Source organism: Colletotrichum gloeosporioides (genome assembly GCF_011800055.1).
Source record: "Colletotrichum gloeosporioides strain Lc1 chromosome Unknown consensus_13, whole genome shotgun sequence".
NCBI classification, from domain to species: domain Eukaryota; kingdom Fungi; phylum Ascomycota; class Sordariomycetes; order Glomerellales; family Glomerellaceae; genus Colletotrichum; species Colletotrichum gloeosporioides.
In genome coordinates this window covers 25301-39201 of record NW_025544658.1, presented here as the reverse complement: position 1 = coordinate 39201, position 13901 = coordinate 25301, and the positions used below count along the sequence as shown (strand labels likewise).

General features: G+C 51.8%; 4 protein-coding genes across 4 annotated transcripts; 2 read left to right on the top strand and 2 right to left on the bottom strand.

Annotated features, from left to right (window-relative positions):
* Positions 1–926: 926 nt before the first annotated feature.
* Positions 927–3671, top strand: GCG54_00002437 (Beta-glucosidase B; the record flags this gene model as incomplete). The annotated part of the gene is made up of 3 exons (XM_045402529.1): positions 927–1003; positions 1071–1155; positions 1212–3671. 3 exons carry the CDS (start codon positions 927–929, stop codon positions 3669–3671), a joined length of 2622 nt encoding a protein of 873 aa, XP_045269147.1.
* Positions 3672–4921: 1250 nt separating this feature from the next.
* On the top strand, positions 4922–7211 carry GCG54_00002436 (uncharacterized protein; the record flags this gene model as incomplete). The annotated part of the gene is made up of 2 exons (XM_045402528.1): positions 4922–5277; positions 5336–7211. The coding sequence occupies 2 exons, from the start codon at positions 4922–4924 to the stop codon at positions 7209–7211; spliced, it is 2232 nt and encodes a 743-aa protein (XP_045269146.1).
* A 253-nt stretch (positions 7212–7464) lies between these two features.
* GCG54_00002435 (uncharacterized protein) lies at positions 7465–7911 on the bottom strand (the record flags this gene model as incomplete). Its single annotated transcript, XM_045402527.1, has 1 exon — positions 7465–7911. One exon carries the CDS (start codon positions 7909–7911, stop codon positions 7465–7467), a length of 447 nt encoding a protein of 148 aa, XP_045269145.1.
* Positions 7912–12534: 4623 nt separating this feature from the next.
* On the bottom strand, positions 12535–13645 carry GCG54_00002434 (Peptidase M20 domain-containing protein; the record flags this gene model as incomplete). The annotated part of the gene is made up of 2 exons (XM_045402526.1): positions 12535–13033; positions 13095–13645. The coding sequence occupies 2 exons, from the start codon at positions 13643–13645 to the stop codon at positions 12535–12537; spliced, it is 1050 nt and encodes a 349-aa protein (XP_045269144.1).
* Between the last annotated feature and the right edge of the window lie 256 nt (positions 13646–13901).

Here is a 13901-nt window from a genome sequence, read left to right as displayed (position 1 = left end):
CTGAAGAACCGCGGTTTTCAGTGTCTCAGGGGTGGGCGGCCTAATGTATTTCGAGTCATCCCAAGTCCACCTAGAGAGGGACATAGGGCTGCATTGTTGATGGCCATGGGGGTTTACAAGTTCGATGTTGCACATCTAGCCCTGGCTTTTGTCAACTGTTCCTGTCTTGATTGAATCTTGCATACGAATAACCCTGTTTGTGGCCTTCCCCGGAGACTTTTAGCTTCTGTCATCTCGTTCAACGACGCGCTCGGTGCGTCAGACGGAGCAACCGGAGCGTCCGGCCGACTGGGAGAAATTTGCCGCTGACCAATTGAATTCCGCGTCCCCGCGTAGAGGCATTCAGGGGGCTGCTTACTGCGGACTTTTGGGGTGAGAAATCCTTTGTGATTTTCCATTGGGTCGTTCTTTGGTTGAGGGGAATTCCTTCGATAAGAGAGCGTGTCCTATTTCAGCCAGCACTTTTTCAATTGATATGCCAGTGCCTCTCCACCTAGATAATCATGTTCAGCTGTGGGTGGGTGCTATTTCCTGCTAAAACTCTTGGACAGAACATAAATAATAGAAGTCAACATGCTGGCCCACATGTCTCAACTGAAGACAAGAGTACAGTTATTGAATTAGTCATAGACTCCCCTTACTTTCATCTTTGCGGCACCGTTCAATGTTCATTCTTCAACAGAGGTGACCTCCGTTCAAGATGTTAGATTCCCGGCCCGAGATAAACCTTGCCGCACCACGCTCTTATCGGCCCTCACCTTACCCTCCGGCCTCCCCCCTCCCGGCCTCTCTTCCGAACAGCGGGGCCCCGGCCAGCCCATATCTCCCGATTGAGCAATCTTTAGCACCCCATTGGTGAAGCCATCCGGAGAACATCTTAGCTCCAAAGTCGTCATCGCCTGGCGCTGTCACCCCTCACTGCCAAAATGCGGAGGGCCCCGCCAACACCAGCCGTTCCGAGTTCCGACCTCCGCGGTGGTCCCCCACTCGGATCTTCAACAACGTGAATCGCGGGGGGAATAAATGAGCCCCATGAACCGCAGACGTTCACCATGAGTTGCCTCTCCAAGTGAACTCTCTTCACATCAACCCGTCAAAATGGCTGAAAAGACAGACACCGAAGCAATCCTAAAGAGCCTCACGCTCGAGGAAAAAGTATCTCTCCCTGTCACACCCCTCTCCCACAAACATCTCACTAACCTCACCTCCAGATCCGCCTCCTCGCCGGCCGCAACTTCGTCGAAACAGGCGACGTCCCCTCCAAAGTCCCCGCCATCAAGACCACCGACGGGCCCAACGGTACCCGCGGCGCCGCCATCGACGGCAGCACCAAGGCCGCCTGCTTCCCCGCCGCCTGCAGCATCGCCGCGACCTTCGACCGCCGCCTCGCGCGTGCCGTCGGCGCCGCCCTCGCCCAGGAGTCCCGCGCCAAGGGCGCCCGCTGCCTGCTCGCGCCCACCGTCTGCATCCACCGCCACCCGCTCGGCGGGCGCAACTTCGAGTCCTACAGCGAGGACCCCTTTCTAGCCGGCAAGCTCGCCGCGGAGATGATCACGGGCTGCCAGGGGCTGGGGGTCTCGGCGACGATTAAGCACTTTGTGGCGAACGAGCAGGAGACGGCGCGGACGACGGTCGATGAGACGATTTCAGAGCGCGCGTTAAGGGAGATTTATTTGAGGCCGTTTGAGATTGCAGTGAAAGAAGCAAAGCCGTGGGCGGTCATGTCGGCGTATAATCTGGTCAACGGGGTGCACTGCGACTCGAGCGAGTGGCTGCTGAAGGAGGTGTTGAGGGGGGAGTGGGGGTGGAAGGGGCTGGTGATGAGCGACTGGGGCGGGACGAACTCCGTCGCGGAGGGGATCAAGGCCGGCTTGGACATTGAGATGCCCGGCCCGCCGAGGATACGCAAGCCTGCTGCGGTGCTGGCGGCGGTCGAGAAGGGGGAGCTCACGGAGGCGGTGATTGACGAGCGCGTGCGGACGATTCTGGAGTGGACGGAGCAGCTGAACGGGTTCCGCGATCCGACCATCACAGTCGAGAAGGCGATCGACCGGCCGGAGCACCGCGCCCTCATCCGCGATGCCGGGGCGCGGGGCATCGTGCTGCTTAAGAACGAGGGCGGGATTCTGCCCCTGACGAAGGAGAAGGTCAGGGGCAAGAAGATCGCCTTGATCGGCTACGCAAAGGACGGTCTCGCGCACGGCGGCGGGAGTGCGAGTGTAAATGCGCATTACCGCCTCCCGCCATGGGACGCGCTTCATGCCACCCTCGGGGAGGACGTCGAGTTCAGCTACGCCAAGGGCGCGCACAAGGAGCGCCTCCTCCCGCCCATCAGCGCGGACGGTCGGGTCGGCACGATCGTCGGCCTCGATGGCCAGCCGGGGTTCAGCAGGCTGTTCTACGATTTCCACGGCCAAGCGGGCGACGAGCCCGTTTCGGTGCTGCACAGCTACCCGAACTCGGCGTACTCCCCGCTCGGATCGCAGGAGTCGATGTGGAAGACGCTCGACATCGTGGGAGACTTCACGCCGGCGGAGTCGGGGACGCATTACGTTGCATGCTCCGGCATCGGGCCCACGCAGGTGTTTGTCGATGACGAGGTTGTGTTTGAGCAGACGGGCAACTGCGCGGATCCCATGGGTGCGCTGTTCCTCGCGGCGAACGAGCCCGAGATCAAGCATGCTTTTGAGGCGGGCAGAACGTACCGCCTGCGTATCCACAGCAAGCCGCCGACCAAGATCGGTTTGGAGATCTTGGAGGGCAGGACGGGTGTGAGAATGGGCTTCGCGCTGGAGTCGGATCACGACGCAGATTTACAGGGCGAGGCGGCGAAGGTTGCCGCCGCCGCGGACCTAGCAATCGTATTCACAGGCCACGATCCGCAGTGGGAGACTGAAGGACGCGATCAAGAATCCTTCCACCTCCCCTGCGACCAAGACGGGCTGATCAACGTCGTGGCGAAGGCGAACAAGAACACGATCGTGGTCAACTCCACCGGCGTCGCGGTAGCAATGCCCTGGCTGGGCAACATCTCCGCGCTCGCCCAGTCCTGGTTCCCCGGGCAGGAGTGCGGCAACGCCATCGCGGACGTCCTCACGGGCGCGGTGAACCCCGAGGGCAAGCTGCCCGTCAGCTTCCCGGCGCGGGTTGAGGACGCGCCTGCGCACGGGAACTTCCCCGGCGAGCGCGTCGACGGGCAGTTGAGGGTTACGTATGAGGAGGGCGTGTTTGTGGGGTACAGGCACTACGACCGCGTTGAGAAGTCCAAGGTGAACTTTCCCTTTGGCTTTGGGTTGTCCTACACGAGCTTTGAGTACGCCAACTTTGCTGTGGCTAAGAAGGGCGGTGATGAGTTCGAGGTGAAGGTGGATGTTACTAATACTGGCAAGCTTGAGGGCGGTGCCGTGGTGCAGGTTTACGCTGGCAAGGCGGCTCCGTCACCGGATACGCCGGTGAAGGTGCTCGTTGCGTTTGACAAGGTCCGTCTTGCACCGGGCGACACGACTACTGTGCAGCTGTCTGTCGCGGCGAAGGATTTTGCGTCGTTTGATGAGGCTGGGCGGGAATGGCTTGTGGAGGCGGGGGAGTACAACTTCACTCTTGGAGAGTCTGCGGCAGAGGCAATCTCTGTGGTCTCATTGGCGGTAGATCGACTGACGTACCAGCGCTAGAGTAGATTACTGCGAAAGTAATGAGAAAACTCATGTTTCTTGTGTCTACCTGTGCAGCATAGCTATGTTTTCTGTTCACAAGCATACCTACAAATGTCTATGGAGTGTATTATTTTAAGGCGCGAAAGTAACAGCTGTAGAGACAATGGATTTAGACACGACGACAACAGCATAGCAAATACTAACACCAACCATGCCGAAGGCCACAATGGAGATATAGCATATCTCAAATAAATCGTAGCTACTCCATCGTAGTCAAAATAGGGGCTTCCTTATGATAACGAATGCTCACGTACAGCGCTGCATACCAATCAAACAAGTCAAATCTAGGGGTCTAACTTAACTATTTAGTCTAAAATTCGTAATAAACTTAACTATTTAACTAACTTAAACTTAAATTAGTTCATTTAATAAATAAGATAGACGAAATAAGTATATAGTTAAAAGGTTAAAAGTATACTATAGGTGCACTTTTTTATTATATAGACCTACTTTTCTAAGCCTTAGGTTTAAAACTAATAAGTACTAGACTTTTTAGCTTAGTAACTATTAGAAGGCTAGGGCCTAAGGTAGGGCCTACGCTAAGCCTATAGTAGGGCCTAAGGCTAACTAGCTAGATTAATCTAAGCTTATAATTAGCCTAGATCCTAGACTATATATAATCTAAGGCGTCACTAACTTAGTTAAGTTAACTAAATTAATAGCAATAATAACTTAGCTGTTTGAATCTCTGAATAGCCTTAATTTAATTAACTATTTGATTGACTTATTTAAATAGACTTGGTTTAGGTGCAGCGCTGCTCACGTACCACGAAGGGATAGCAAATGCCGATGCCAATGCAACCCATAGGCCCGCAACTGATGTGTCTCGGACGCCTGCATCATAGTTATAGTAGCACGACATGACCACAGCCACAACCGCGTGTTCAAGAATGACAATTGGCATCTTTTCCAAGGAGCACCGCAGGACAGGACCATTTTCGCGGCTCTTGGCTAAGACAGTGAATACCATTAACAAAGCTGTCAGCCTGCGTCCGCCGGAGATTACAAACATTTAATCGGCTGCCTGCCATCAGTCCAAATGCGGCCATTTGGGGTCAATGTCGTAGGCACCGAGAGACATCAAGTCGCCTCTGATTCGACTTCGCCTTGGCCTCGCCCCTACGAGAAGAAAACAATAAATCCGCGTCAGATCCTGGCCCCGGCATTAATGTCCATCACGTATTCGTCCAGCACAGAATCCATAAAAAATGGGCTTCCATTTCAACCCAAACATGTTCAACACCATTCGATGGTCCGTCTGGGGCCAGCAGATTTGGGCCCTTGTGGGTGCCGTTGCTGCACTTACTACGATGGCGATCCTCCTCGGCAAATTCAATAACCGGCCTGTTTTCAACCAGATGGGAATTACGCTCAATGCCATTATCTCTATACTCTCGGTCACAGTCAAAGCTGCAGTGGCTTGCATTCTCTCGGAATGTATGGCTCAATGGAAGTGGATTCTCTATGGTCGAGAAGACCGGGTCTTGATTGATTTCGACCGACTTGATGGCGCTGCACGTGGTCCGCTCGGTAGCTTGAGAGTTCTATTGAGAACCAAGAGAGCGTACGTTTTGAAACGCTATAGTGAATCTTCTGTGATATTGGCTAATCTCACCCATCAGGCACGTTGCCCAGTTCGGCGCTGTTTTGACGCTTGTTGCCGTCGCCCTTGATCCGTTCGCCCAGCAACTCCTTCGACTTCGAGAGGATGTCACGTACCGGAAATCGACGAATGACTCCTTGGCACTTATATCAAGTGCCTATACATATACTCTGGGCATTGCAAATATCGAGGAGGTGTATTTTAACAATGGCACTTTTGACTTGGTCCGCAATACAAGTACGACCAAGACATCCCGGTTTTGGAATGTGACGACCAGCATACAGCCGTCAATGGAGGGAGCGATCATGAGTGCCTTCTACAAGTCACCAGAGGAACTACGAAGAGAGACGCTGTTCCAGTGCTCGTCGGGCAACTGCACCTTTGAGCCATTTGTTACCGTGGGCATATGCCATAGATGCAAAGACGTCACGTCTGATCTCAGGGAGATGCCTGGCAGCTATGACGAGCTTCTGAACACAATAATCGAGTATCGGACATCCAATAGTCCTGGCATCAAAGTAGGCGGTCCCGGATTTTATGCGACCGGGTACAGTCTTCCCAACGGTCATTTTATCGCCAATACCGACGGCTGTCGTCCCTACCAAAACATCAAATGTAGGAGCAAGTCATATGCTACCACTTCTTTCGGCACGGGAAATCCAAACAAGACAGTCGCCATGAAGGATATCGACACTCTACTGTGGTCCCTGAGTATCATTTACGCAGACATCAGTGCCCTTAAGGCGGCCAAGGCTCTGTATTCTACCAACGAATCACCTGAGGTAACCTGGCCAACTGTGCCTTTAAAGGCCTTAGAGTGTGCTCTCTACTATTGCGGCAAATTCGTCAATTCAACAGTCCTCAAGGGGCGCTTGAAAGAAAACATCACGGACGTTGCCGGAAAGAGAGATAAACACTCATGGGCCTCATCCAATCAGTTCATCGACGACAGCAGTGACTTATTGCCAGAATATCGCGCACCCCCGGACGAAATTCGAAGTCTCGAATTTCACAAGTTATGGTCCGTGGCCAGATACCAACCTCTCACAATCATTTTGAACTCTAAGGAACAAGTCACGATTCAGGCAAATTCCATCAAATCCATCGGTGCCTACATCCAAGGCCTGTTTCGTTGGGAGCCCTGGTTCAATAACACCAAGGTCCGCACTGAGCTAAGCCGTCTTCCGGGTATGGAAAATGCGGTTGGCTTCAATGGCGCTTCCTTTGGTCCGGTCAAGGATCTCCTTGCGATTGCTCAGCCCCCGGCCCTGAATAAACTGGTGTCAACGAGCCGGTCCGACTTTGCTGGGATCGCCAGAGTCTTTGAGTCGATGGCTATGAGTATGACGAATGAAATCCGGCGAACTAACCAGGAGGCTGACATCGCCCATAATGGAATGGACACCATGAAAGGAAAAGGGCTGGTAGGCAGCACGGTTGTGTTGTACGAGGTTAAGTGGCCGTGGATAGCGCTCCATGTCGCCATCTTAGTGCTGGCCTGCACGTTGCTGTTGGTAACGATCATTGAATCTAAAAGCAGCGCTGCCGTGCCGTTGTGGAAGAGTAGTTCATTGGCCGCCCTTCGCCATGGGCACGATATCGGCGGGTTGTTCAATGACTCTGACAAGTCTGTAGCCGGTATGGAAAACACGGCTAGAAAGACGTATATGAGTGGACGCCAGATTGACGTCGAGGGGACCAAGCATTCGGGCGAACAGTATGCGGGCCTTGTTGAAAGTAGGAGAGCCTCGCAGACGTATTTGGATGATGAAGGCATGGACTCGTCGACAACAGATATTGCGTGTGCAGAAAGACAGCTGGGTAACTCTCTCACACCACCGTCACCAGAACGAGAGCCAAAGCTGGCACCGAGAGCACAGTCCCATACATTTTAGGTAGGAGGCTATCCAAAATGGCGAGGAATGGGCGATAACCGTTGAGAAGTTCGCCGCGATGACATTCTTAGGAAGGCTCAAAGTGAATTGATATCTTGATATTACCCTGTTCATGCTGTCGGCCCAAATTGCACAGATCATGCAATATCATAAGCCCAAAGGAAGAATCACGAGCGGCGTCTGGCCAAGGCCCCTACAACAGAACCAATATAGCGGAAATTTAGACCCAGTAACTACCCCAGTAACCATACGATCAAACGCCTGCTTCCATTTCAGCAATGCGCTCCTCCCAGTTCGGACCGAACAGTTCCTCGGCCTGCCCTGTCAACTCCCTCATCTCTTCGGCATGCCTCTCCAAACGCAGACGAATCCACTGATCCTTCTCATCCCGATCGCGTATCCTGTGCAATGCTAGAATATCGCCTTCGATCTCAGCGGCCCCCAGTATAGCCACCTCGCGGTTGACTTCCCCCGTCTTCAAGACTTTTTTGATCTCCTCGCGCAACTTCTCCAACTCCTCCTGTTCGTGTTTGAGCTCGTCCCGGCGTCTCTGGGCTGCGGCGCGTCCGCGGGTCTCGCTTTCAATCTTCCGCTCCAAGATCAGGACATCGGTGCGGATTTGACCCAAGCGTAACGAGAGAGAAATATCTCGGTCTTTAAGAAATGTCATCTGGCCTTCGGCTTCAAAGTCTGCCTGCATGTGGGCACTGAGCCGCTCGAAGAGGGAGCATTCGAATGTGGAGATGGAGGTGTGCGTCTGTGAAGTGCCACATCCATGGCAAGGTCCGAGTATTGCGAACGCGCTCGTGCGCTTTGGGAAAAGGCTTTGGATGGTTGTCATCTGTGAGGCAGCAGGCATTAGCAGGGGGGTTCGACGGTGGAATAAAGACATTCGGGGTTGGAGGGCACATACAGTTTGATAGGTGGAGTCGAAGATACTTTCAATTTGTTTCGTTACGAAGGCAGCGTGGTGGTGGCGATGTCGAGAAAAGTGTCGGGCGTGGGCGACGATGAGGCGGTGAGGAGAGGCTGGGATTGATGCATGACGCGAAAAGGAGACGTGACGGGCTACCCTTATTTATGAACATCATTTGCTGATGTAACTGGGAAATCATGTTTAAGTAGTAATCATCCGCCTAGAAACGATTCGGAAACGTTTCGGGAACGATTCGGGAACGATTTAATCCAGTGCATATGGGTTCGAGGCCTTGTAAAATGACGCAACAAGGTGCGGTCTGATTGCGATTCCCTAATTTATGTATGTTAGGACCTCAAGCCCGCATAGATAACTTTAGACTCAACTTCATGGGGTAAATTGATGTTCAATAAAAGCATGGATAGGTTTTAGCTCGACGTTATTTGCTAAGTATGCTTTCATTAGTACGCGTATCAGCAGATGAACCACTATCGACGCTCACTAACACATAGTTGGAACGACAACGTCAGTGATGGGTAAAAGCCGAGATAAAAGCTCAGATATTGACGTAAAAACATAATATGGATCTATCTTGATTTTACTCTGTCTCCAGATTGCTTTCTTGAAACAAAGGCAAAGCAAAATTGCGGTCGATAGCTACTTGGTCTTAGTCCTCGCAAGCGCCGTTAAGTAGGAACGGTACGTTGGACAGGTATTAAACTTTGGATATCTCCATTGACACAGATACAAGATCAGGTTTTGCTCAACCTGTAGAGCGACCCTGTACAGCGAAAAGAAAATACGCGGAACGAAACGTCTTGAGCAACGACTCGAAAGCAGCATGCAAAAAGATGAAATCGATACAGGTGCTTAATATCTTATAGTGGCTGGATCCCGCCAGCAAAAGACACACCGAAGGCACTCTCAACAATCTGTATACATGTTTGTCTAGGTAGCTGTCGCAATAAACAGACACAGAGCTCTGTTGTCCATTTATCTCACGAGCGTGATTCGTATGGCTTGTTCCTTGAAGAATTTCCTCGAGTGTTTCGAGCCAGTCCAGACAGAATTGGCGGTTGGGCCAGCGTTCTCCGAGAAGATAACCGGGCTATGCCTGTCGAAATTCGGGATGCTGATCCAGAGGCAGGCAGCTGAGGTAGCTCGTAGGGGGACTGCTCGCACGAAGTAGACGACATCTGGGATGAGGAGCTTGAGTCATCTTCCTCAATACTTGCAACACAGCCCTCGGCATATTGAATGGAAGCCTCGTCACTCTGTATGATGCGCTGTCCTCCGAACTTTCGCTGCATAATTGACTGTCCCAGAGATTCATCCTGTGCCGAAGGTAAAACGTCCTCGTCCATAAGCAGACGTGACTGGTCTCTCTTTTGTGAGCCCCCCTCGTCAGATAAGACAGTCATCTCGTGCCTGGCTTTTCCCGACACATAGTCGAGCCAGAGTGGGTCATCGTCCGGATCTTCTCCCTTTTCCAACCTGATCATACTATGCTGGATGCTGAGTATGTTGACTCGACTTTGGCAGCATAGTATTTCTTTGTCGTATATAGCTCCCTTAAGAGTCGAACTCGGGGCCGGGCATTTGGAAACTTGGTCCTGGACATGATATCTGCTGCGCCCGATGATCGCGTTGTCCATACTTGGGCTTTCCAGCATCGCGAGCTCTGTTGCGAGGCAAATGAAACGCTCATCGAGTGTTGATCTGTGCTTCTTCAGCATGGCAAGGTCCATTATGACGGATCGTTCGAGTTCTCGCTCGGTACGGAGTTTGTCGAAAAGAAAACATTCGAACGAAATGATCGCTGATTCTCTATGTATTCCAGAACTGCCGCAGCCTTTGCATGGTCTGAGATCGCAAGATTCGGTGTATTTGCTCGGCACGTAAGTGTCGTCGTTCATCTATGTGGCCCTTGGTGAGCGACTTATGCTTGGCTGGGATGGATGGGATTGAGCTTTTGCGTACCGTGCCTTCTGTTGAGTTCACTGGCTATAATTGGGCTACATATTTTGCAGTTTGATGGGACCACACAACTGTGATTTGACCGTCGATGGCGGGTGGTGGTGTCGATGTTAGGAGTTGTTGGAGTTTCGTCGGGGATAGGGGCAAGGAAACATGCAACGCGTCGAACCATCGGCGTAAAAATATTTGATTTTGATTATGTCATCCACCGTGGGCGCACTTGATCTAGTGGATTGATCCTGGAATGATCTCAGACTCATGGCATCTCGACCTGAAGTCCATTAATGGCCTTGAACAGCCCCAATCTCTTCAGACCTGCGCGCTGAAAGCTACTTGGAGATAGTAGATCGGCTGACATCCTATGTAACTCGACAGAATAGCCTCATAGGCTTCATAGTCATTGGAATCAAATTGAAATATAATTGGAGATTGGGTATAGGGTTTGATATGCTTTCGTGCACGAGTTGACACGCGGCGCAGCTTGATACCATGAGTCGCAAGAACGAGGATCAGAGGAAGTGGAGCCAGCTTATTCCTGATATCCAGTTTTGCTATCGATCAACTCCAGCACAAGGATCTGGCCCGTGGAATGTTCTATTCTTTCAGTTTTAGTACATAACGAAAGATATCAACGCAATTCCATCATCACATCCCATTCGGAAAGTTCCCTTGCATTGACTATTGCCAATGAAGAAAAAGGCTCCTGGTGTGGTGTGACTCCCCTGGACTCAGTTTTAATTTGCCTGTTCCTAGATCGCACGACGCCTGGGTGTAGTGTAGGGGTGATGTCTCGGCGATCTTGTCGAGCTACTGCGTTGCGGTCCCGAGGGATGGGCAGCTTGTGCCATCATGCTTGCCGACCCTGTGCGTGAATTGATTGCTGACGTGGTCTGGCTTTGCCTCCATTCGTCAGTAGAACCTGCCGATGGAGCGTCATGCTGCGGCATTATCAGTGTCATCCATGGAGCAACGGGGTTGAAATCCTCTTCTTCCGTTTTAATAGCCGCTTCTTCGGTGTATTGCAAAAGACTCAGCCCGACCATCCCTGCCATACCACGATATTGGACATCTTCCTGTGCTATGCTTAGGACTTGTTCCAAGGGCATGGGGGATGCAGCTGAAGCGGCGCCTTCGTGTCGTGACCCCACCAGACGCTCCTCGGTCTCATATGCTCCTCCATCCGCCTGTCATATCTTGTCCATCAATTTTTCATGAAATCTTTCGGCCATTTCCTCTTGCCATAACTCCTTATCTATCGGATCCTGCTCCCTGTCCGACTTGTCGATGCTGTTCCGGATTCGGATTATTGCAGCTCGGCTTTCGGCGAATATGCCATGCTTGATTGCCAAATATCGGTGGTCATTTTGAATCCTTGCCTGCAAGTGCCCAATGGCCTTCCTGCGTGTGTTGCAGGTCCACAGGGCTGTGGCTCGACGCCCGGGGGTCATCGTGTCGAGACACTTTTCTATCGTGATGATTGCTCTGTTGCGGTTATCGAGTCGGATATTCAGGCTGTTAAGTCTGCTGTAGATCCCGCGTATTGCGAAATCAGCGGAGACTTCGGCTTGGATTTCTGTGGAGAGCTGCTCGTGGAGGAAGCATTCGTAGGGGATGTCGTCGGTGAACGAGTGCAAGCCAGATTTGGAGCAGCATTTGCAGTTGCCGAGAATGGCAGCTACGTCTCTTTGACTCGGAGCGAGAGCCTCGATGTGCATCTAGTTCACCATAGTGGTCAGCGACGGGTAGGTCTTGAGGCTTCGGGAATTGAAACAGGGTGCGGAGAAATTTTCCTACCGCCAAGAAAGATTCATCTTCGGAAAGAGAATAAAATGAATAAAAAGAAGATGATGGCTTTTAGAGCTTTGCCTTATAATAAGGTTGACGACTAGGTGTGGTGCCACAGGTCGTTATCAGGAGCAGTGAGAACGGTGTGGATAGAAAAGGGGGGTTGGGAATAGCTGCAAGGAACCCATCATGTCTAGGACGAATTTTGAAAAGTTTTCAGGTTACGTAATTGGTCACGCGTCAATCCCTCGAACTCATACGCATGGGATCAATCCAAGCCCGATCTAGGCCCAATCCAGGCCCAAACCGGAAGAAAGCTGCTTCTCGAGCCGTTCACAAGGTGCGCGAGGGGGTTTACTTGGAAATGTGTTGTGGCCTACCCTTTCTGTTGAAGTGCGCCAAGACTGGGGCTGAATAGCAAGCACATATTGACTTATAACTTGCTTATCCCAGTTGATCAGAAACCGTTGTAAGTTCAAAATTCAATCCGGATATTGTACAGTATTAACAGAGCAGCTACGAGAAGGTGTGCTGTTACTTCACGAGTCTTTGAGTGCGCTGTGTGTAAGATCAAGGACCAGAGGCTGAGTCTAACAATCTTATAAGTGGAATCATTTCAAAAAATACACTGATGCATTATGCTAACTAGAGGAAGTGAAGGACAAGCTTCTTGTATCCATCTATGCTGCTAATCAACTCTGGTACGCGGATGTATTCATCAGGACCGTGAGCAACCAATATCGAACCTGGCCCGTAGAGAACTCTGTTCTTACAGAACTCGGCCCGCAGACGAGGCACATCCGTACCAAAAGCGACCGGAGCCGCTTCAAATCCGTCTATCTCCCAGTCCAGCAAGGCTTCTGGGTATTCAAACACCCACTTCAGCTCAATATCCGGGTGGCGCGAGACAATGTCCGCAACCTTGATCTTGATTCCGGGCAAGTCACAGACCATGCGGACTTCGCAGAGAGCTTTGGCAGAAGGCGCGACGATGTTGTGCTTCTCTCCTCCCTCAAGAGTCCCAATGTTGAAGGTAGAAGGGCCCAGGAGCTCGGACTCAGGCCAGCTTGCAGCTGATAGATCATTCAGAACTGCAAGCAGTGCAGACGTTGCGCTTTTACCGAGGTGGGGGTATCCCGAATGGCTAGTTGTTCAACTATGAGCATGTCTGTGGCACACCAATACAAGGTGCAAAGTGGACTTACCAAGCGACACCATTGGCAATAAGTTCAAAAGCAACTTGACCCTTATGTCCCTTCGCGAGCTTACTTTCAGTCGGTTCGGCAAAGATGCCTGATTCCCACGTGATTCCCATGTCGTTGGCCGCAATCATTCCGTGCCCTCCATTTTCCTCGCCAACCACAAAAAACAGCCCAATATCACCTTCTTCGCGAACTTTTCCATCTTTTCTCAGCTCCTCGGCTGCTAGGATTTGAGCTGCCAACGGGCCCAGATCATCGGAAGAGCCCCTTCCCCGGATAATGTCGCCGTCGATTGTGAGGGGAATGTGAGGCGGCACGGTATCCATATGAGCCGTGAGAAGCACTCGCGTGGTCCTCTCCGAGCCAAGATAGGCGTAGACATTATGACGACTGGATCCGGGCGCAATTGGAATGCGCTCAACAGTGTAACCCAAGCTTTGGAGATGCTGTTCCAGAAACACACCAATGCCGTGTTCAAGCTCGCTGGTGCTGACAATTGACATCAGTGATTTCAAGAGGTCCACCGCCGGATGGTCCATAATGTTGGACGCCATGGTTGATTTCACCTGTTGTTGGAACACTGGTCAGCCTCTGACGAGATTTGGTGGCCAAGCGTGTCTGCTTAGCGTCGCCTCGTCTAGCATCCCCTCTTTAAATGTCGCCTTCGGGACTGGACCGAATCAAATGTTCGGGACTGAACCGAAGTACCAACCCGTGAGTCACTGCTTACGTCCACGTCACATGACCCATTTTGAACCAACTTCAAAACGGGCCCGCCTGAGTTACTAGTCCAACGGTTGAACAGATTAA